The sequence below is a fragment of the Capra hircus genome, chromosome 22 (assembly GCF_001704415.2).
Source record: "Capra hircus breed San Clemente chromosome 22, ASM170441v1, whole genome shotgun sequence".
NCBI lineage: Eukaryota > Metazoa > Chordata > Mammalia > Artiodactyla > Bovidae > Capra > Capra hircus.
Window position 1 is genome coordinate 27,218,903 of NC_030829.1, and position 20,830 is coordinate 27,239,732.

General features: G+C 38.2%; 1 protein-coding gene across 1 annotated transcript in view; it reads left to right on the forward strand.

Annotated features, from left to right (window-relative positions):
- CNTN3 (contactin 3) overlaps window positions 1-20,830 on the forward strand; it is a 293,100-nt gene that overhangs the window by 157,687 nt on the left and 114,583 nt on the right. Inside the window, exons 5-10 of the mRNA XM_018038478.1 lie at window positions 8,738-8,941; window positions 10,385-10,487; window positions 11,004-11,188; window positions 14,868-15,004; window positions 16,488-16,617; window positions 19,300-19,450. Of these exons, the coding sequence (XP_017893967.1) occupies window positions 8,738-8,941; window positions 10,385-10,487; window positions 11,004-11,188; window positions 14,868-15,004; window positions 16,488-16,617; window positions 19,300-19,450 (910 nt within the window). The remainder of the gene's footprint in view (window positions 1-8,737; window positions 8,942-10,384; window positions 10,488-11,003; window positions 11,189-14,867; window positions 15,005-16,487; window positions 16,618-19,299; window positions 19,451-20,830) is intronic.

The following is a 20,830-nucleotide window of genomic DNA, read 5'->3' on the forward strand; positions in this document are numbered from 1 at the left end:
CACATAGTGAACACTTCACTGGAACTGTCATCATCATTTGTGTTAGTTTCCTGTTGCCACTGTTACAAATTATCACAAATTTCATAGCTCAAAACATCACAACTTTATTATCTTACAATGCTGCAGGTCAGAAACCTGTGGAGGAGGAAAAATAGTTTTCCTTCCAGCCTTCCAGTCTCTTGGCTTAGATACCCCCCACCCATAATAAGAGACCAATGAACAGGAGAAAAGCAAGCAGAATTTAAATATAAAACATATATATTATATAAATACACTCTATATATGATAGCCCAGGTGGTGCTAGTGGTAAAGAATCCGCATGCCAATACAGGAGATATAGGTTAGATCCCTGGGTCGGGAAGATGCCCTGGAGAAGGAAATGGCAACCCACTCCAGCATTCTTGCTGAAAAAATCCCATGGACAGATGAGCCTGCTGAGCTACAGTCCATAGGTTTCATAAAGTCAGACACGACTGAGTATACATGCATATATCTCATATGTGTATTGAAGAGACCCAAGAAAAATGAATAACTCCCTGTAATGGCCAGAGTCACCACCTTCACTAACATTTCCAGATAAAAGACAGAAGGAAATGTGGTTGGGGAGGAGGACAGCTGTTACGGGAGGTGGTCAGGAAAAGTATGGAAGTATGGTCAACAAGATGAAGACCGTTATGTAGATTTCAGTTCTTAAATTCCACATTGATTAGAGCTTAGTCATCCTTTTCTTCCTGGTACAGAGAGAGATTCCCCTTATCAATGTAAACATTTCTTACAGAAGGATCATTTCTACTCAGTTTTCAGAGCTTTACCTAAGTACTGCTTCTTAAAAATAACCAACTTAAAGTGATCCTTATGCTAAACAGACATATTGTGAGGTGCTATATTCTTCTCTCCTTCAAGTCCAACAGAGGTCTCACTGGGCTAAAATAAAGGGCTACGTTCACTTGCTTCTGCAGTTTCTAGAGGCTACCCACGTTTGCTGGCTCTTGGTCTCAGCCAGCAATCCCATCACTCTGTTCTCTGCTTCCCTGGTTGCAGTTCTGACCCTCCTGACTCCCCATTTTGCTTGTTAGGATGTTTGGGATTACATTTCATAATTCCAGATCCATCTAAGAGTCTCAGCTTGATCACATCTGCAGATTTCCTTTGTTGTTTGTATTATTTTCCCTCTTGTTGCTGTAATGAATCACCATGAATTTAGTGGCTTAAAACACACACATTTCTTCTATCTTAGTTCTGAAGGTCCAAAGTCCAAAGCCAGTTTCATTTGACTAAAAATCAAGATGTTGGCAGATGTGCTTTCCTTCCAGAGGTCCAAGTGAAAAATCTGATTTCTTGTCTTTTCCTGCTTCTAGAAGTCATTGCATTCCTGGACTTGTGGTCTCTTTCTTCATTTTCAAACCAAAAATTTAGCATCATGAAGTAATCTTTCTCTGACTACAACTTCTGCCTCTGACATCACACATCCTTTCAATGACTCTGACCCTCCTGCTTCACTCTTATAAGGACCCCTGTGGTGACAGTGGGCCCACCCAGATAATCTGAAATAAATGTCCCATCGCAACACCCTCAATGTATTAACATCTTCAAAGTCCCTCCTGCCCTACCAGCTAACATAATCAGAATTTAAGGATTAGGATGTAGACATGTGCTGGGGTACAGCCCTGATGGATCCAGGGTAATTCCAAGGGGAGATGGAATCAGCGTCCTAGGAAAAAACTTATTTAATTACAGATATAGAGAGAGATTAGAAACGGATAGTGTAGTAGGAAATATTAGTGGAGAAAAAGAGGCTGAATAACTTGGTTTATGTGGGATACCAATAAAGCTTCGAGACAAGAAGCTTGCACCACCTACGTAGGCCACTGGCGCCCACTTGAATATCGGAGGGTGCCCCACCTTGGGCTCCCTCTCACGTGGAACTTAAATGCCAGGGCAAAGTTAGCAGGCTTGGTGAGCACCCACACTCCAGATGGGAATTCAGCCAGAAAAACAGGGAACAAGAAAGAACGACACGGGGGAACCAGTCTTTCCAGAAACTGATCTGATTTCTTTATTTTTAGATTTGCTTATATACCTTTTGTTACACATAGAGACAAATGGAAATTGTAAAGTCACGCGGGGGTCAGCAGTCCTGACCTTTATCAAAATCAGGTGCTTCATATAAATGTATACGAAAAGGTCTTAGGGGTTTTACATTATCTTCTGGCCATGAGGCCTGCTGAGATTTTATGATCCTTTCTTTCTGATAACGGTCAGCCAAAAAACTTATTTTCCAGGAGTGATTTTTCTTAAACCAGGCACTACCCTCTGAAGGTACCAGATAAAGTTGCATTCCTATAGGGTGAGGGTGTAGTGGGTTACAATCAAGAAAGGAATTTACTTAGCCTAAAGTTTAACATGATTAATCTTAAAGGTTAATACTTATTTCTCCTATATGCTAGTTATATTCATTATAAGGGCAGGGAATATGGAGATTTAGCAGCAAATATTGGCTCAACAAATGAAAAACCCTTCACCAATATAATTTCTAATCAACCCACTATACTATACTAATAATTTTCTGACTTCTCAAAAGATTCTGTATTTAGAAAGTTTTAAAGCATCTCGTGCCTCTCACGGTTGGGAGGCTGTAAACAATCACATGTGGCTGGACGAACCTGCTCAGGCAGGCTAGAGAACCTTCAGAGGAGTTTATAAGTTGAAACACTCTTGTCACACCCAGGAATTTTTATTAACTGGAGCTGCAGGTTAACTCCTTCTCTGAGAGAGGTGGTGGCGGGTCAGCCCCCCGTAAAGTCAGAGGTATAGGTGAGAGCATAAAACAGTAAAGTAGGCACTCTGGTTTTGGGGGTAGATGCTTGGGAACAGGGGGTCTCCTGAGGCTCAATCTCACCTTTGCGTAATGCTGAGCCTCCTTCCTCATGACCCTTGCCAAGAGCGGAGTTCCTCACACTGGCTCCCGGCAGACATGTTCTAGAATAAAAGTATATAAACTCAAAGAATGCAAACTATCCTATCTACCATTATTAAGCCCAGGATCTCTATTTAAACTTTTGTTTGCTAGGTTTCTGCCATGTGTTAGGCATTTGCTTGTAAGTTATCTTCCTAGAGTCTCAAAATCTTTTTTCAGGACAACCTTTTTCCCGTCTCCACAGTGGTATTTCTTTCTGATTTTCCTATTTCCTCTGCTTATTCCAGCTCAAAACCTTAGTGTTAGTATTTTGTGTTGGTAGATTTTTTTTTTTTATCCTTCTTAATTTTCTGAGGATGTCTTTGGAGGAAGCAGTGGAGGAAAACCACTGTATTATTCTAGTTAACATCATATTCCAGTAGGTGGGTTATTGTACAGTGGTTTAAGGCTACCAAAATCAGACTGATTATGTTCTTTGCAGCCAAAGATGGAGGCACTCTATACAGTCAGTAAAAACAAGACCTGGATCTGCTGGTGGCTCAGATCATGAGCTTCTTATTGCAAAATTCGGGCTTAAATTGAAGAAAGAAGGGAAAACCACTAGACCACTCACATATGACCTAAATCAAAGCCCTTATGATTATATGGTAGAGATGAATAGAATGAATGGATTCGATCTGGGAGACAGAGTTCCTGGAGAACTGTGAACGAAGGTTTGTAACGTTGTACAGGAGATGGTGACCAACACCATCCCAAAGAAAAAGAACTGCAAGAAGGCGACGTGGTTGTCTGAGGAGGTTTTACAAATAGATGAGGAAAAGGAAAGAAGTGCAAAGCAAGGGAGAAAGGGAATGATATATGCAGCTGAATGCAGAGTCCCAGAGAATAGCAAGGAGACACAAGAAGGCCTTCTTCAATGAACAGTGCAAAGGAAAGCAATAGAATGGGAAAGACTATAGACATTTCATCAGGAACATTGGAGAGATCAAGGAAACATTTCATGCAAGGGTGGGCACAATAAAAGACAGAAACTGCAAGGACCTAACAGAAGCAGAAGAGATTAAGAAAACTAGGCAAGAATACACAGAAGAACTATACAAGAAACGTATTAATGACCCAGATAACCAAGATGGTTTGGTCACTCACCTAGAGCCAGGTATCCTGGAGTGTGAAGTCAAGTGGGCCTTAGGAAGCATTTCTACAAACATAGCTAGTGGAGGTGACACAATTCCAGCTGAGCTACTTGCAATCCTAAAAGACGATGCTGTTCATGTGCTGCACTCCATATGCCAGCAAATCTGGAAAACTCAGCAGTGGCCACAGGACTGGAAAAGGTCAGTTTTCATTCCAATCCCAAAGAAAAGCGATGCCAAAGAATGCTAGAGCTACCACACAATTGCACTAATCTCACATGCTGGCAAAATAATGTTCAAAATTCTCCAGCCAGGCTTGAACAGTATGTGAACCGTGAACTGTTGCACGCGTATGTAAGAAAATTTGGAAAACTCAGCAGTGACCACAGGACGGGAAAAAGTCAGTTTTCATTCCAATCCCAAAGGAAGCAATGCCAGAGAGTGTGCAGACTACCATACAGTTGCACTCATTCCACCTGCCGGCAAGGTTATACTCCAAAGCCTTCAAGCTAGGCTTCCACAGAGTATGAATCAACAAATTCCAGTGTACAAGCTGTGTCTCAAAGAGGCAGAGGAACCAACATCCATTGGATCATCAAAAAAGCAAGAGGATTCCAGAAAAACATCTACTTTTGCTTCATTGACTATGCTAAAGCCTTTGACTGTGTGGATCACAACAAAATTGTGGAAAATTCTTAAAGAGATGGGAGTACCAGACCACATTACCTGTCTCCTTAGAAACCTGTATGCAGGTCAAGAAGGAACAGTTAGAACCAGACATGGAACAGCAAAGGGCAATATGTTGTCATCCTGCCTATTTAACTTATATGTAGAGTACATCATGTGAAATGCCAGGCTTGATGAACCACAAGCTGGAATCAAGATTTCTGGGAGAAATATCAACAATCATAAATATGCAGATGATACCGTTCTAATGACAGAAAGTGAAAAGGGGCTAACGAGCCTCTTGATAAAAGTGAAAGAGGAGAGTGAAAAACCTGGCTTAAAACTCAGCACTCAGAAAACTAAGATCATGGCATCTGGTCCCATAGCTTCATGGCAACTAGAAGGAGAAGAGTGGAAGCAGTGACAGGTTTTATTTTCTTGTGCTCCAAAATCATTGCGGACAGTGACTGCAGCCATGAAATTAAAAGACACTTGCTCCTTGGAAGGAAAGCTATGACAAAGTTAGACAGTGTATTAAAAACCTGAGGTATCAGTTGCCAACAAAGGTCTGTATAATCAAAGCTATAGTTTTTCTAGTAATCACGTACATGTGTGAGAGTTGGACCGTAAAGAAGGCTGAGAGCCAGAGAATCAATGCTTTCAAACTGTGGTGCTGGAGAAGACTCTAGAGAGTCTTCTACAGCAGGGAGATCAAACCAGTCATTTCTAAAGGAAATCAACCCTGAATATTCATTAGAGGGACTGTTACTAAAGCTGAAACTCCAATACTTTGGTCAGCTGATGTGAAGAGCTGACTCTTTGGAACAGACTCTGATTCTGGGAAAGATTGAAGGCAAATGGAAAAGGGGGCAGCATGGAAGGAGTTGGTTAGATAGCATCAGTGGACATGAATTTGAGCAAACCCAGTAGAGGACAGAGGAGCCTGGCATTATGCAGTCCATGGGATTGCAAAGAATTGGACACAGCATAGTGACTGAACAATAAGAAATCAATAACTAAGCCCAAAAAGATTACATAAATGGTGGAAATTTTTCTTCTTTGAGGGGGCATGAGTTAGGTATCAAGATAGGCTTACATTGACTCTGGGATACTGATTTGTCTGGACTTCTCTAGAGGACAGGTACTAAGAGTAAAAGTGGAAAAGTGAGAGAGAAAGTCACTCAGTTGTGTCAGACTCTTTGCAACCTCATGGACTATACTCTCCTTGGAATTCTCCAGGCCAGAATACTGGAGTGGGTATCCTTTCCCTTCTCCAGGGGATCTTCCCAACCCAGGAATCAAACCCAGTCTCCCACCTTGCAGGTAGATTCTTTCCCAGCTGAAACACTAAGAATAAACCAAAGATCAATTTGTAAATTTGAAGAGCTTGGGGGATGAGGAGCAGGACTCTCTTGATGGAAGTTGTGGAGATGGATCATTGCCTGAAAGAAAGTGAGTGAATGGAAATGTTTCCTCCAGATCTGATGGGAGAGGCAGTTTTTAAATACCCCTCAATAAAGGAAGATAGTGTGTTGCTCAGTTTCAGCAACACTGTGTGAATTCAGGTTTCCTAAGAGACAGACTACAAGATGGGATCAGAGAATCAGACATTAAAAATATATATATATATATAAACAAGCAAACAAAACAGAAAAAGTGCCTGTGAAGGATAAGGAGGAAGGGAGCAGCAATGGGTCAAGGGAGATTCAGCCTGAGATTCAGCTCTGAAAGCTTTGAACAAAGATAGGGGAGGAAGACTTGGGCAGGCAGAATGCCAGAGCACAGTTCTGAAAACATCGTGGCCATTCTGGTGGGGAGTCCTCAAGCCTTAGTTGCCCTTCTGAGGAATCCTGCAGGAATGGCAGCATTAACACCCTAGGGGAACTTTATTAGCTGGAAGCAGCCTATTCTGTCAGGGAGCAGTAGAAGTTTTACTCTCCCTGGTTTAAAGAGAGAGGTACAATCATATTGATTTCATGAATAAAACATTTCAAAAAGCAGAATAAGATTGCTTTGCTTTGCTTTCTTTAAAACAAAGAAAGCCTGATTAGTCATGTCATGTCCTGACTCTTTGAGCCCCCATGGTCTGTAGCCCGCCAGGCTCCTCTCTTCATGGGATTCTCCAGGCAAGAATACTGTAGTGCGTTGCCATTTCCTTCTCCAGGGGATCTTCCCAACCCAGGGACTGAACCCAGATCACCTGCATTGCAGTGGATTCTTTACCCACTGAGCCATTAGGGAAGCCTACAACATTGTTTAGCTCTCTAGTTTATTTAGTACTAGTGCAAGAGAAAGCACCATCAGGATAGGCAGGAGACCAAGTGTGGAGTGGGTGTTGGAGATACATTTTTGTTTTCATACAATTTAACAAACAAATCACATGACTGAGTAGAATTTCATGAAACACTCTGCTGATATGATAGCCCGATGTAAAGCTCACTCAGTTCACGATTACAAATCAGTGTTTCTGAACATCTGCACAGTATGACATTGAATTACTAAGCTTTAGAATCATCCAACATTCCCAGTTGCTTTGAAGGCAGAAGAGAGACAGTCATTTTTCATTTTCACCAGGTGCTTGCTCTTCACCCTGTTTGCCTTTTACATGCTCTTTTCCCTCCCTCAGGAGCACTTTTATCCCTTCATGTCAGAATATTCTCCTGTTTTTTAAGACCTGTTCTTCATTTATAAGAATGTCATCTCTCCTTCCTCTGAAACCCATAGTAACTATCACCCAGTCTCCCTCTAACAAGTGGAAAAACCCTACACCATTGGAATTATGCCTTTAATACATTTCTTTGAGTTTGTTATTCATTAAAATTGATTTTTATTGCATCTGGTCTTTAAAGATGCTTTTGGAAGGCATTACAGTATGAAGCAGGGCTACAAGGTTAGTGAAACTGTAAAAGAAAATACCGCCACAGAAAGAAAAAACTAAATAAGCCAACTACAATAACTATACTTACATAATGACTTCTGAAAAACATGAGCATCTAGAACAAAGCAGCATAATATTTAGCCCTTATTATCACAGAGGAGGAGAACAACAGTTCCTTTAGGGAGAGTTGCCTTGTTCCCAAAGTTCAGGAAAACTCTAATGTTGGACTTGATTTAGACATTAGTAACATAATTTTATCTTAATTAACTCAATAAATATTTATCGAGGACAGTTAGAAGTTTTTGGATGTTTCCATTTGCGAATTTTAGAAGAGGAAGGCAAGCAGGATTAAAATTTGACATCTCTTTTTATTTACCAAGTGGTGGGAGGACAGATACGTAAATAGATCGTTATATAAAAGTGACAAGTAATTTAAGTAATATCAGCATAGAGTTGCTCTGTATAGAAGCACTTACTCAGAGAATGAGAGATAAGGAAGACTTCTCTGAGTAGGTGATTCATGATGTTGGAACCAATCTTTGAAAAACAGTTATAAGTTATTTCGACAGAATGAGCTTTGGGTGTTGAAAGGGGAGGAAAGCCTTGAACAGAGCAAAGGGACAGTACAGCCTCTGAGAGCAGCATGTATAAAGGAAAGACCCACAAACAAGAGACATTCATAGGCTTCTCAGCTTCTAAGGCAATAAGCAGGGGCTTAATCATGCATGGTCTCATTTTCAAGGTAAGCAATTTTTCATTATTCCAAAGAGTACCGAGTAATTGCCGAAAGTGTTATAGCAGGAGGTGGCATGATGAGATTGATAATTTTGAGAAATCATAGAGCATGTAGTGTGGAGACACAAATTAAAAGGGAGCAAGACAAGCCAGAGAAACGTGTTAGGAAGTATCTAGAGTAGTGATAATGAAGCCAGTGATAATATTGCTCCCACAAGAATGTGGGTCGACAGTGACCTCCGTAGAATGCAGAATGAACACAGCATCATGTCATGTAATGGTTTCTCTCCATGACCTCAAGAAAACACTAAGTGTTGCTTTGCAGTAAAGGTGATTTCAGATATTTTAAATATATTGTAGAAGGTTTTCCTTCTTGATGGAATTTCTTTTCTCTAAAAATTTTACTAGAACTGTCATATGCTTGGATCTTCAACGAATATCCGTCATTTGTCGAAGAAGATAGTCGGAGATTTGTCTCTCAAGAGACAGGCCACCTCTACATAGCCAAAGTGGAGCCGTCTGACGTGGGCAATTACACGTGTGTGGTGACTAGTGCAGTGACAAATGACAGAGTGCTGGGCTCCCCAACACCTTTGGTGCTTCGTTCTGACGGTAGGAAAAATTTCAAGGGGCAAGTCTAACTGGAAACACCGTTGCGAATACAAGACAAAACAAATTAGGAAAAGTGAAAAGTATATCCTGCAGAATTATTTTTATTTTTTCAGAACAAAAAATATTTATGAGTACAGTAGCTAAAATGATTCCATCAACCTGTAATGTAATTCTTACTCAGAATTGGCTTCTAATTTGCAGGGGCTGGTACTGACTGAAAGTGAGGAATTGCTTGTAAAATTTTTTAAAGAATTTCAAGATGGTGGCACTATGCCTTTAAACCAAATATGAACCCTCCAAGCCTGGGGGTCACCTTGTATTCTCATGAGGTCACCCGTCTTGATTTTTGCCAGCCTGAGATTATTAAAGTTCTAGATATTTTGTTATAGGTTAAAAAGCATCTATAAATAAAATTAAAGGGGAAAAAAATCGTACATTAGATCCCTAGAACTTATTCATCTTATAATTGAAAGTTTGGTCAGTGTATCTGACCAACATCACCTCATTTCCCCTACCCCTACCAGCAGAGTGATTATAGTAATGCTGTGTTGTGTACTTGAAATTGGCTTAGAGAGTAGATCTTAAATATTCTCACTAGAGAAAAAAAGTTATTTTTAAAAATTGAAAATAGTAGCTATGTGAGGTGTTAAATATGTTAACTTGACTGGTGTTATTATTTCACAATGTATACATGTATGAACTCATCATTTTGTGTACCCTAAAAAATTACATTATCCAGTCTTTGTCAGTCATACCTCACTAAAACTTAAGGGGAAAAAAGGAAAACATATGTTTCTTTAGCCCCTCAGTGATTGTTTCAAGGGAGCCCATGAACTGCAAAGCAGATTTATAAGCCTGGGTACTGTTCCAGTTACACAAAACAATATCTGATACAGCAGAATGCCATGAACACAAAGTATCTAAGTACTTCTTGCCAGTCAGGTATAATTGAATTTGACCTTTCTTGTTTATTACATTACCATTTCTTGACTTCAGGGAGCTATTTAATAAGTTTAAAGTTGGTGTCTGTGCTACCAGGGTACCATTAAGTAAATTTCCTCCCATAATTTTTGCTCTTTAGGATATTTTAAGAAGTCATAATATATTGTATATTGAAGTTTGACTAGGAATTTCCAAATTGAATACAGAAAAAAAAGCCTTCCATTTTATATAATGTAAAAAAGGTCTAGTTGTTTTCTTGAAACTCCTCTGTAAGCTGTAACTTATGAATCATGGAATCCAAAGTTTCCACGTGTTTAATGATATTGTATATTTGGCCCAAGGTAACACAACTTCTAAAAGTACCTACCAGATGGCAAGTCAGTAATTTAAATCATTAGGAGGAAGTACTTCAAAATAGAGCAAAAAAATTTTTATTTAAGAAAAATGGGAGAATTCCAAAGGAAACATTGAAACCATTAACTTTGTATTGTGTGTTTACAGGTGTCATGGGTGAATATGAGCCAAAAATAGAAGTTCAGTTTCCAGAAACTCTTCCAGCAGCTAAAGGTTCAACTGTGAAATTGGAATGTTTTGCCCTTGGAAAGTAAGTTTTATAACATTTACACCGATATGTGGAAACATTTGGTTGCTGTGAGAGATCAAGGTAGCTTTTGACAGACTCTTCTTTTCCTTATTATCTAAAAATTTCTTTCATTTAGAAGTAAAGGAAAATTAAAATAGAGGGGAAATTCACATATATAATTTAGTTTGAAATTTTAAAGACAATTTGCAGTAAATGACTGTGCCTGCCTAATTTCATAAACTAAATTGGTGTTATTTTTCTTTTGCTTGTTCATTTGTTGTATTGTAACACTGTGGGAATGCATTTTCTCTAAATCATTAATTAACTTGAGAAAATGCAAAGTTTATTTTATTAAAATATCAAGTTAAAGAGATAAATCTTTGCATTTGCAGGTTTAGTAATTGATACCTGACTGTTTCTGCATTTGAAAAATCTGTGCCATTTTTATTCTATCCTAACAAAACTTTTATTTTATCAAGCCTAAAAGGCTTCCAGGCATTGCTTAAATAGCGAATAACTTGATAAATTTCTTCATAGTCCTGTACCCCAGATTAATTGGAGAAGAAGTGATGGACTGCCTTTTTCCAGTAAAATTAAGTTAAGGAAGTTCAGTGGTGTGCTTGAAATTCCCAACTTCCAACAGGAAGATTCAGGTTCCTATGAATGCATTGCTGAGAATTCACGAGGGAAAAATGTTGCCAGGGGGCGTCTCACTTACTATGGTAAGCCCTCACTTTCAGCATATTGGATTTTTACCTTTTGCTCTCTCTATAAATTATTAGTATTGGGGTTGGAGGCTGGGTAGGAGATTTTAGCAGAATCTCAATGTCCAGCTTGTTCTGTTCTATACTTTGTTAAATGGGGATAAATATTTATCATAAAAGGAATTAAAAAGAAATAAAATTTTGCAATGAAGTTGGAGACATAATATATTCTTACTGCATTTTAAACTGATTCATATGATAATGAAATATTCACTTTTTTGGGGGGGGGTTAAGAATAGCAATTTACTTACTTAACCGAATCAAGGAGAGTCTCCTTTCTGTCTGCTACTACCTCTAGAAAATGGGATTTTATATCTTTCTCTGTGATCTTTACTAAGCAGAAAGAAACTGTCTGCTGGGAAAACTTGCAATTACTGCATTAGTCCAACCACATAAACTCAGGCTCACTGAACCTCTTCAGTATTATTCTATGCTTTCCAATAATAAAAATATACCATGTTTGCTGCCTTTGATTTGTAGTCACATTTATTTTATGTACTGTTAAATTTGGGTAAGAAAGGTTAATACAATTACCTTTGTTTAGAGTCTATTTTTAGGAAAATTCAGGTCAGTTCAGTCACTCAGTCGTGTCCGACACTTTGTGACCCCATGGACTGCAGTGTGCCAGGCCTCCCTGTCCATCACCGACTCCCAGAGTTTGCTGAAACTCATGCCCATTGAGTGGGTGATGCCATCCAACCATCTCATCCTCTCTCGTCCCCTTCTCCTCCTGCCTTCAATCTTTCCCAGCATCAGGGTCTTTGGAAAATTAGATTATCTTTTTTTGCCCAATCTTGTTTTCAAATCACTTTTATTTAAAAAAATAATATTAAGTATTGTTATGAAAGTATGATTTAGAAAGTAGAAATAAATCATTTTATAAAATATGCTATAAAATATGTGAAGATGTAAAGTCAGTGAATGTATTTTTGCAGTTTAACCATTAAAAACATTGTAAAATGAATGAGAATTGATCACTTCTGTGAACGGAAAATGACAATATAGTCTATTTATTTTAAAAACTTAAAATTGAAATAATTTGCAATGCTAACTTGTATAGTGTACATAAATATTGCAAAGAGGAAAAATTTTGCAAAGACAAGTATACAGACGAGTAAACCCTCTTCAAAAGGATGTGAACTTTGCAAGTGCATTACATCTGATTAGATTGACACTTGTTTTATTGTAAGTTTATAGGATCTGCCAGGAACAAAACGGAGGTGTGGATTGATAGCATGAGCCATTCTGTGTTGTAATTCTTTCTTCTAATTATGAGATTTGGTTAGAATACACAGCACCAAGTTGCCGTTTCTCAGATGCCATGTTCTACATATTGGTGGGATGATATGGATATGTGTTGGGGACACCTAAACCATGTGGTTATATGGCTCTAAGTTGACCACAAACAAGTCCAAGCTTAATTTCTCCTTTCTAAACAGCCAGTACTGGCCCACTTAATGTTTTAGTAGGAATGTTTTTAGCTCTGTGGAATGGCAGCCCTGCACTAATAATAAACCCTTGTTTGCTTGTTTGGCAAGACATTCAAAGCTAAGCTGACATTTAAGTGTCTTATAATCAGGCCCTGGCTCAATTTCTCTGTGGCGTTTCTTTCTGCCCTTACCTTTTCCCTTTCTCTGCATGTTGATTTCCCTGACAGTCATAGAATGGCTACCAGCAGTGACCAGCACATTAGTTCTTGTGCATGCTTCCTTTCTGTAAAACATCTTGCAGCTCACTTCTCAGATCTCATTGGCTGCGTGTTCATTCCTAAACCAATCACCAACAAGGCGAATTGGCTTAAACAACTTACGAGCCTTTTTTGGAACACAGAATATGGTCAGGTTTCCCTCGATTTTGTAGAAGAGAAGATAATTCAATAAAAAATGAGGACATCTTAGGAATAAAGAAGAGAGAAAATGGATACACAATAGGCAACAAACATCATCCGCTATACTTAGTAAATGACGCAGATGGTTGCTTTAGTCCATTTTTATATGTACCTAAGAAATAAATTAGAGGGAACTCCTGGTGGTCCAGTGATTAGGACTCTGCACTTTCATTGCAGGGGTCACAGGTTTGCTCCCTCATCAGAAAACTAAGATACCATATGCTGTGCAGTGTAGCCAAAAAATAAAATGAAAAAAAAAAACTCAATTAAAAAAAAGAAATCAGAAATCAATTAGAAAGTTTCATGAAAGTTACTTTAAAATTCTGTCTGAAGTCTAGTATATTCAATAAATGCCTTGCAGTTCTCTGATTATCTGCTCTGATATTTCATGTAAAAAAAAATGGTCCAGTAGAATATTTGAATCTCATATGATGGAATAAGGGGATAAATCACATTATGCGGCAATTGCAATCTTAGGATTTGCTTAGTCCAGCAAATTATCTTTCCATTTGAAGAACAGTACCATGAGAAGCCAGTGGAAAATTTTACTAGAAACTTGAGCCTCAGTCAAGGGATCATATGTGAGTCTATTGTCATCTCATCCCACCTAGGCTGATTAATTCCTGAAAGAAGACAGTATGTTTCAATATAGAGTAGAGAGGAATGATTTGGGACTGAATTATCCTTCAGATTGGGCAAGCCGTTTATATTTTATAAAAAGACAAAATAAGGTAAAACTTCGATGGGTACATTTTCTCTAAAAGCTGAATAGCTATAGTTTCAGTTTCATTTATAGAAAAGGCAATTTTATGAGATATAAACAGAAAGACAAATCTTCCCATGGTTGAAATTAAATAGAAATAGATAAAATCTTTCTTCATATGGAGGATGCAAATGTGAACCCCGAAGTACACATCACGTGTATAATGCAATGTGGAACCGGGAAGACTTCTCACCTCCTAGTCTCAGAGCTAAAACATAGACTGAGATTTGGCTGAATATACTTTGAATGTTGAGTGACTTTCATTGTGAGTTGTATGTTGCTTTCATCTGTAAAAGGACTTCCCAAGTGTCTTCAAAATGTAAGTAAAAATGATAAATCCACTTGATGCAACTGATTTGCATACATAATTTAAGGTTGCATGAGTTACTTCTTTTTCATAAAAAATCATTTGATTCAAATTGAACGAATTTATCCATCTTTCCCTGCTTTCATTTTAATTTGCACAGAGGTTCATAAGATGTTCACTGGTTTGTATTTAATGAAGAGTTATTTCTAACTTGAAGGAAATATTTTTTTTCTTCTGCTGTACAAGTTTCTCTTCTATTGATACCTATTTTTAGTGCATAATTAAGACTGGTATCTGCCATCATTCACATATTAAGTTGTCATCAGTTGTGAGCTCATAATTCAAAAATGTACTTGGACAGGAAAATCTATATAGTTTGTATACCTGCATTTTTCTGCTGATATCTGAAGAGCGTAATACAGTGCCCAGAATTTTGAAAACAGAAAGCATAATGAATTTGACTCAGGAAAGAGCAGGTTGTAACATCCATTCTCAAATCTAGAAATGTTTCACATACCTACTTAGTAAATACCTAGTGAATTAAATACAATTTAGCCACTTACATTACATTAGTTTACATCAATCTATTATTGCCCATAGTCATATCCACTTATATTTATGTGGATAAAGTATTTGTTTTTTATTGTGGAGTGGTTTGAATTTTTTTTTTTCATTGCAGCAAAGCCTCATTGGGTTCAACTCATAAAAGACGTAGAATTAGCAGTGGAGGACAGTCTCTACTGGGAATGTCGGGCTAGTGGTAAGCCCAAACCTTCCTACCGATGGTTGAAAAATGGAGAAGCCCTTGTGCTTGAGGTAAGGTCATGTGCCTGGTTAATACGCCTTTTTCCCACTTTGTATAAATGCCTTTTCTGGTACCAACTGCCAGAGTAAACTGGTGAGTTTGCACACATTCATCTGAAGAGTTTTTATCACATTCATCTGAGAAGTGGTGCAAGGGAGAAAAGGATAAAATCAAGTACCCAGTCTTCCAAGGAGGAAATATTTTCAGTATTGAATTTCATTGGAGAAAGATTATTTTATGAATTTAGTTCATGATATAAAGTCAACCTATGAACAATGCAAGTGTTAGCTCTTATATAATTTATAATCAGTTCTCTGTGTCCCTGATCCATGGATGCAACCAACCAGGGACTGTGAGGTCCTGTAGTATCTGCAGTTTTCAATGAAAGAATATGCAAGTAAGTGGACCCCCCCATAGTTCAAACTTTGTTGTTCAAAGGTCCACTGCACTATTTCTTTTCATTTTGAAATTAGAGAAGGCTTTATTTTAATCATACATAGAATATGATTTCCATTTTTCCTGTTTGATAACATGGATGGCCTCTGGAGAATAAGTGTATCAATTATATCCTTACCTTGTTACATGAGTATTTTCTCAGTCACTTCTCAAGCCATGTAATATTTGCTCTTTTTAAACATTGTTGTACTAAGTCACTTATGTTCCTTCAGATTTCTCCACATAACCATTCATAATACCTATAAACCTTAGATAAATATATGTTTTCCAGCACCCTTTTTAATACACAGAATTTATTATGTCTTCAGTTTGCATGATTTTATTTTTTTTTAATTTTTTTAAAAATTTTACTTTATTTTACTTTAAAATACTGTATTGGTTTTGCCATACATCAACATGAATCCGCCACAGGTGTACATGAGTTCCCAATCCTGAACCCCCTGCCACCTGCCTCCCCATACCATCTCTCTGGGTCATCCCAGTGCACCAGCCCCAAGCATCCTGTATCCTGCATCGAACCTAGACTGGCAATTCATTTCTTACATGATATTGTACATGTTTCAATGCCATTCTCCCAAATCATCTCACCCTCTCCCTCTTCCACAGGGTCCAAAAGTCTGTTCTATGCATCTGTGTCTCTTTTGCTGTCTCGCATATAGGGTTATCATCACCATCTTTAAAAACTGGTGAAAACCTTTCCAGTTCATGGGTTGGAAACCTGGTACATTTCTTAAAATCTGCAACTTTATCCATAGGGAAAAATGAAATAGTTGCAATATTTTCCATTTATGCTTTGTTATTTATTTTACTTATATACTTTTTGACTGCAGTAGACTTATGAGTATTTTTAATGTCTAGCTGTTAAGTCATTCTCAGCATTTCAAATAAGGGAATCATTTAAATTTCAGGTCAGATTGCCTAATACTATGAGGGAAATTAAGGACACTGTTGCATGATTGAAATAATATTCAGTGGTTATCATTTTTCATCTAAAATGGTATATACATTTATATGCAAGGCATTTTTATTATTGTCTAGGAGAGAATACAGATAGAAAATGGTGCCCTTACAATATCAAACCTAAATGTGACCGATTCTGGCATGTTCCAGTGCATAGCAGAGAACAAACATGGTCTCGTCTATTCTAGTGCTGAGCTCAAGGTCATGGGTAAGACCAACTTTCTCATCTTAATTTATTTTTCTTAAATCCTCCATTTTTGCCAGAAGCAGAAATATTTACCTTTCATATTAGATTCCTGCATCTAATAACCTTTTCAGTATCGCAGCAGAATCATGCAGAGTTTTTAATCGAGGCATACACTTTAATGATTTCTAAGGAAAAGCAGCAATTACGGCCAGAATTAAACCCAAAGTTGGAAGTAGAGAAACAATAGGGAGAGAGTGTTGAGCTAAAACATCCTTATCCAGCACCAATAGTATGAACTAATTAGTACCTTTTAGGAGAATAAGTGACTCTGGTGTTCTCAGTTGCTGGTCCATAAAAGTAAATATCAAAATTCAAATCAATAGTTTATTGATCCAAAAGGAGTTGTTGTCTTTGTCTTTAATAACTCTGCTGGAAGCTTCAAGTTTGGGGCACACCAGAGCTTTATTTAACCGAGGCTCAACTACTTGAAATTACGAATTATGTTTCTCTTGTACTTCAAGTATAAGAGAAGAAAGAAAATTTTATGTTTAGGCCCATTGTCCAGAAAAGACATTGTAACCTTACAGTGACAAATGACTTCAAGTCCAACCAAAATTGTCAGGGCATAACATATAGTATAGATAGGAAAGAAAGAGAGGAGAAAGAAAGGAAGGGTAGGAGGGAAGGAGGAGGGAAGAGAACAAGGAAGAGGGTAGGAAAGAGGGAGAGAGAAGGGGAGTGGGGAAATGTATTGTTCATTGTAATTAAAATAGAGAATTTGGATTTCAGTTTGATTTGACTCAGGGTTCTAATGTCATCACCACTCTCAGGCCTCATATGATGATCCCCAGGACATTCAATTTTCATTATCAGAGTCAATCTAGTGACAGAAGGATAGCTTTCTTAATTGCCTAAGTGCAAGTCACAGTCCTGATTGATCTAACTCAGTGCTTCCCTACTGGGGACGGTTTTGCACCCTGGAAATAGTGGGAAGTGTCTGGAGACATTTTTGGCTGCCACAGTGTAAGGGTATGATAGCAAAGGATGGAGCCTGCATATGCTCCTGGCATCTTGCAGACAGATGCCAGAGACTGCTCAATGTCCTTCAGTGCCCAAGATAGCCAAAATGTCATATGTTTCATGGAAAAACACTGGTTTAAGGAAAACAGGTGTCTCTTGGTGCCTGGAAGTTAGAAACACATCATCTGTGCCAAGAAGACTAAAGCTTGGGAAGAGCAGATCATCACCTGAAAATCTGGCTGGCATTATCCATGACAGAGACATATGGTATTACAACAGACAGGAGGTGAAAAATGTGCACATATCTGACGTTGAAGCCTGCTGTACTCTTAATTAGTCTTATAAACCATAGTTGATTCATCTTAAACCAAATGAATCTCTGCCTAGTGTTGCATGGGGTTTTTGTATGGGAAAAAAATATGACCTATGTGTGGAAAGAGATTATTCTAATATATAAAGATATTTTTGGCTTGTTTTAGTAAAAATTATTCTCTTAGACTTGGAGAAGGCAATGGCAGCCCACTCCAGTACTCTCATCTGGAAAATCCCATGGACGGAGGAGCCTGGTAGCCTGCAGTCCATGGGGTCGCGAAGAGTCAAACACGACTGAGCGACTTCACTTTCATGCATTGGAGAAGGAAATGGCAACCCACTCCAGTGTTCTTGCCTGGAGAATCCCAGGGATGGAGGAGCCTGCCGTCTATGGGGTCACACAGAGTCTGACACGACTGAAGCGGCAGCAGCAGCAGCAGCAGCAGCATTCTCTTAGAATCTGAATTTTTAAGGCCAGCAACCTCCAAGATAACATATCTTCTTTATCTGCAATCACATATAGGTATCATATAATTCATTGTATGATATCCAGTTATTAAAAAATAAATTATATTCACTGGGATATGCCATAGGAAAGAAGATTAGATATTTATAGAAATGTACTGAGTTCTTAACTTTTTTCCACATTTGCAGTAAAAGGAAGATGATTTTCTGATTAACATATACTTTCCTTCAAATGATATATCATTTTGTCTCTTGAATGTTCAGAGACATTGTTTCAAGATCAGCATTGCATGCATTATTAGCAAACGTGTTTTCTACATCTGATAGTATTTAATGGAATATTGTAACATAGTGTAATAATGCATGTTATACTTCTCCAACTTTGAAGTTAAAGCTAACCACATGAAAATTTTATAATAGATCTTAATAATGTTTATAATAGATCTTGATAATGTTTATACAAGAGAATAAGTGTTCAGCACTCAGCCTTTACTCAATAAACATTGCTGAGTACCCACTGACTGTCAGGCACTGCGCCACACACTGTCTTTGAAGTCACGAGAGAGACTGACCCTGTTATCTTTATGGAACTTTCAAGAACATTCTATGATAAATGTTTTTAGTGTTATTAAATTTGTGACTGAGCTATTTTTAAAGCTCATGGTAAACTTAAAATTTTCATATAAAGTAACTGTCTCAAGAATTAGGACTTGCCAGAAAACACAATAGTAGGAATTAGCTTTTGAGCATTGAAAACATCTTGTAAGTGGTCCCCAGTCAGTCAAATAAATCAAGTAGTAATAGCTCACCTGTCAAGAACCTTTAAAAAAAATCATTATAAAGTCAACCTTTGGAATTTATGGGAATTTAAAGAAATAAAATCAAATTCGTATTCTTCTTTTTCAGCTTCTGCTCCAGATTTTTCAAAGACCCCAATGAAAAAGTTGATTCAGGTGCAGGTGGGCAGTGAGGTCAGCTTGGATTGTAAACCCAGAGCTTCCCCCAGGGCACTCTCCTCCTGGAAGAAAGGAGAGGTGATCGTTCAGGAAAGTGAAAGGTATTCTGTTGCCCATAAAGGTGGTGATTTACCTGCTTCTTGCTTTCCATAGCAATGCTGAAGGAGGCTTTCAACATGAAATGAAATACAGTAGCATTTCAATAAAATGTGAGGTGTTCAGGAACCACAATAGCAGTATTTTTGTTTGTGATACTCTTGAGATGATACTAATCAGGTTTTGAAATATAAAAACAGATGTACCTCACCTCTTCCAACACAGAGTATTTTAGAAATGAGTTTCTTCCCCATTTGACTGGTAAGACTCAAAACTGGAATGACAAAAGAATGCAGGCTGGACCCAGGCTCTCTCTCAGCTCCTGGTGGCCCAACGTCTCAGGGCAAAGAAAATAGAAGACGGCAGCATACGCCTGATGAATATCAATCTTGTTGCCCTATGTTGAAGTAATTTTATGGGTATTAGTTTAAGCAAAGGCTCTCTTGATTTCCTGACTGCTATGATAACATTTAAAATGAAGAAGCAGAATAGGGCGTAGTTAAAAGCACAGATTTTGGAGCAAGACTGTTGGGTTCCAATCTGTATTCTTTTACCAGATCAAGGAAGTGACTTACTCTTTGTGTGTTTTGAGTCCTCATTTGTTAATTAATAGAATTAGCACATATATCACATTATGAGGGTTGGTATGTGGATAAAACCCATAAATATCTATACAGCACTTAGGTCAGAACCTGGCAGAGAGTAAACGTAAGTATTGGGTATTGTTATTATTGATTGAGTACTTCCCCTTGGAACCTTGTGCTGAAAGCTTCTGATAAGTGGAATGATAGCCGCAAACATGTCCATGTCCTTCTTCTGGAGAATTTGATTATATTATGTCACATGACCAAAGATAATGAAAGTTAAAGGTGAAATTGAGGTTGCCAACAACTTAAAATGGGGAGATTATCTTGGATCCTCTGGTTGGGCACTTGAAAGGGGAAGAAGATAGCAGAAGTGTTTGAAAGAAATGTATGATAATGAAGGAAGGTGCAGGAGAGATTTCCAGCATGAGGGAGACCCTAATTGGGACTCCTGACTTTGAAGATGGTGGGAGGGGGCCAATGTACAAAGGAATTCCAGATTCCTCTATCAAATGGGAAAATCCTCAGTTGACAGTCAGCAAGGAAATAGGGATATCAGTCCCACAACTTTAATGAAGTGAATTCTTCCAACAATATGAAGGAGCAGAAAATGATTTCAGAACCTTCCAGAGTAACACAGGGCTTCCCAAGTGGCTCAGTGGTAAAGAATCCACCTCCCAATGCAGAAGACATTCATTTGATCCCTGGGGGATGGCAGGGGCTGGGTGTGGGGTGGGGTCGGAGATCCCCTGGAAGAGGAAAGGCAACACACTTCGGTATTCTTGCCTTTGGAAATCCCAG